This window comes from Lottia gigantea (genome assembly GCF_000327385.1).
Source record: "Lottia gigantea unplaced genomic scaffold LOTGIsca_6, whole genome shotgun sequence".
Taxonomy (NCBI): domain Eukaryota; kingdom Metazoa; phylum Mollusca; class Gastropoda; family Lottiidae; genus Lottia; species Lottia gigantea.
Genome location: NW_008710049.1, coordinates 4,698,366 through 4,700,942, shown reverse-complemented (window position 1 = coordinate 4,700,942; position 2,577 = coordinate 4,698,366). Strand labels below are relative to the sequence as shown.

The 2,577-nt window shown below is 37.1% G+C and overlaps 1 protein-coding gene across 1 annotated transcript; it reads right to left on the bottom strand.

Moving 5' to 3' along the window:
* Nucleotides 1-205: 205 nt before the first annotated feature.
* LOTGIDRAFT_229390 (hypothetical protein) lies at nucleotides 206-2,577 on the bottom strand. The gene is made up of 3 exons (XM_009064019.1): nucleotides 2,477-2,577; nucleotides 2,006-2,038; nucleotides 206-964 (listed from the first exon to the last, which is right to left on the bottom strand). The coding sequence occupies exons 1-3, from the start codon at nucleotides 2,505-2,507 to the stop codon at nucleotides 276-278; spliced, it is 753 nt and encodes a 250-aa protein (XP_009062267.1). The 5' UTR covers nucleotides 2,508-2,577; the 3' UTR covers nucleotides 206-275.

Here is a 2,577-nt window from a genome sequence, read left to right as displayed (position 1 = left end):
CAGACGTCTGTGGCTCATGCAATTCAACTGAAACTAAGTGTGTAATGACGTCACTAATCGTGAATGGTCTTATGTGATTCAAGCCTATTTTGCGATTAGTGACTTCATCAATGACTTAGTTTTAATGGAATTGCAGAAACCATGTTAGTGGGCCTTCCACCGGACAAACACAAATAAACAAAACAGACATTGAAAATACGAGATAAGAGATTGCTCAGTAAAATTTTATTTCATGTAATTATAATTTGAATCAAGTGTTAATATATCTTTTGAGATTAGTTTTTAATCAAGAATCCAAAATGTATAATATATTCATTAATGCTCAACTGGGAGTCTTTATTCTGGTCTGCTGCATCGAATAGAGACATGATGTCTTCCACAGAGCAGCTTACAGCGATGTTTGGACAAATCTTTTCTGGAGGAGTACTTCTCATGGGGAACATATTGCGTACTTCTGACTCTTCCAATTTTCCATCCTTATTTTTGTCGGCTACTTTAAATTCCACTTGAAATTCCTTTTTAGTCAAAATATTGTCATCATTTTCATCAATTATCAAGAAATCTCTCTCAGCTTGGACAAAAGACTGTATCTTCATTACTGGTCCAGTTGTTTCATTCGTTCTACTGGAAGCAATCGTCAAAATTTCTTGTAAATCCAATTCATTCCCGCTTCCGGGAAGCTCTTCGAAGAGCATAACGATATCCTTTTTATTTAGAACGCGATCAAGGTTTGCATCCCAAGTGTTGAAAATACGACTAGGAATTCTGGTATCATTCGGGTGTGACTTCTCGACCTCCTCATACGTTACTTCACCATCATCATTTAAATCATCTATGAGAAGGAACCTCAAAAAATCCCCGTGTGTTAAAATATGGTCGTCATCATAGTCAACGAAAAGAAAATATGCACGCATCTTTAGAAGACTAATGACTCCGGCCTCGGTTTTGTAGTTGGTCAGGATACCTGAAGAAAAAAAACCAATGCCGCTTTAGGTCACCTTAAACCCCCGGTTCCCAACTAGGGACTAGGGTGTCAGGGGTTTTGGGGGTGGGGGTGTGAAAGGTCCAGGTTGCTGCTACAGGGGTGTGAAGGCCGAGAAAGGTTGGGAACCACTGCATTAAACAGTCTAGAACGAACTCCTCCACGACTTATTTAAGCTCGTTCTTGAAAATTTTGTGAAGCACTTGCCGACGTGTACAAATTGCGTAGATACACATTTTGCCTGTGCACAGTGTAATAAAATTATACCAAAATTTTTAGCTCCAGTTAGGGTCTAGATTTTGCGCTATAAATATTTATCTGTTTGATGACACCGCCAACCAATCAAATATCTTCCCACTCCAGTGCTGGGAGTATGTGACTCGAACAAAAGGTGTATTACGAGGAGCATTAGGCTTAGACTAGTCCATCGAGTCCATGAAAACTAAACGTTGTTGGAACACGCTCTTTTATTGGTTGTTTTGAATTCGCCCAGTGTACTTCGAGAGCAAGCCATAGCAAGTAGAGTCTTTAGACCCTACCTGGTGTGGATAAGTAAAAATAAAACGGAACGAAAGTTTTATTAGTCTAATTTTTTATGATATACAAAACTATGTATGGCTCTTACATGGAAATAACACGCACGAAGGTAGTTAACAACCATTTTGAATATCTTCCTCGACTTAATAAGTTTAGAAGTGGCTTTAAATGTGATTCGAAGGCTTTGTTGAAATTTATAGCCATTTTACAAATTCGACTTATTAAGTTAAGGAAGAGATTCAAAATGGTTGAATGCGTTCGTGTCTGTTATTTCTATGCATAGAAATAGTTTCGTGTGACTTTTTTAGACTGACCTCGGCAACGTGATCAATGTCCATAGTGATATAAAATGTTTAAATTCCAGTTGGCCTACGGAATGGCATAAAGTCGTAAACTAAGTTCTTTTTGCCGATGAGAAATTTAAGTTTCTTGAGCTGGGAAGAGTTGTCACTTTAAAAGTATATTGAAATACAGAAAATAATTTACCTGAATACACTTGGTGTGCAGCACAGAGATAAACTGAAAAATACAGGAATTATTTAGTTGGGTGAGTTTAAGGCTATGGTTCTTCAATATAATATGTAAACAGACTTCAGAGATAATAGAACTGCACGAAAATCGCAAAATCCTTCAAATGTACCCCAAACGATAATTTCAATTTAAATCTAATTTCTATTTCAAGAGAGCTTTAACATTCAAACGCGGCTAATTTTGGATACACGTGAATTTGGAGGCTGAAATTTCATCGGTGAACTGGAAGCACTATTACTGGGTTGCTCAGCTTAAAAAAATTCGTTTCTGAGACTAATGTAGGTCAATCGAAAGGCGATTCTGTCCCTAATAACTGTTGCCGACGTCTGGCCCGTTTACGCCACCACTTTTGAAATCAGATTAACAATTATAATACTAATATCAGATTAATACAGTAATTCATATACATGTATATTACTATCTTACCACAAAATATAACAGCTACCCGGTTTACCATGTTGTCAGTTTAACAGCTCTTTAAGGTGTAACTCAACTTGTGCTTATAGTAGATGACAAGTAATCTGAAA

Coding starts and splice junctions, on each gene's coding strand:
- LOTGIDRAFT_229390 (XM_009064019.1), bottom strand. CDS start 2,507: ATGGTAAACCGGGTAGCTGTTATATTTTGTG. Junction 2,039..2,476: donor GGTAGCTGTTATATTTTGTG/GTAAGATAGTAA, acceptor TGTATTTTTCAG/TTTATCTCTGTGCTGCACAC. Junction 965..2,005: donor TGCACACCAAGTGTATTCAG/GTAAATTATTTT, acceptor TTTTTTCTTCAG/GTATCCTGACCAACTACAAA.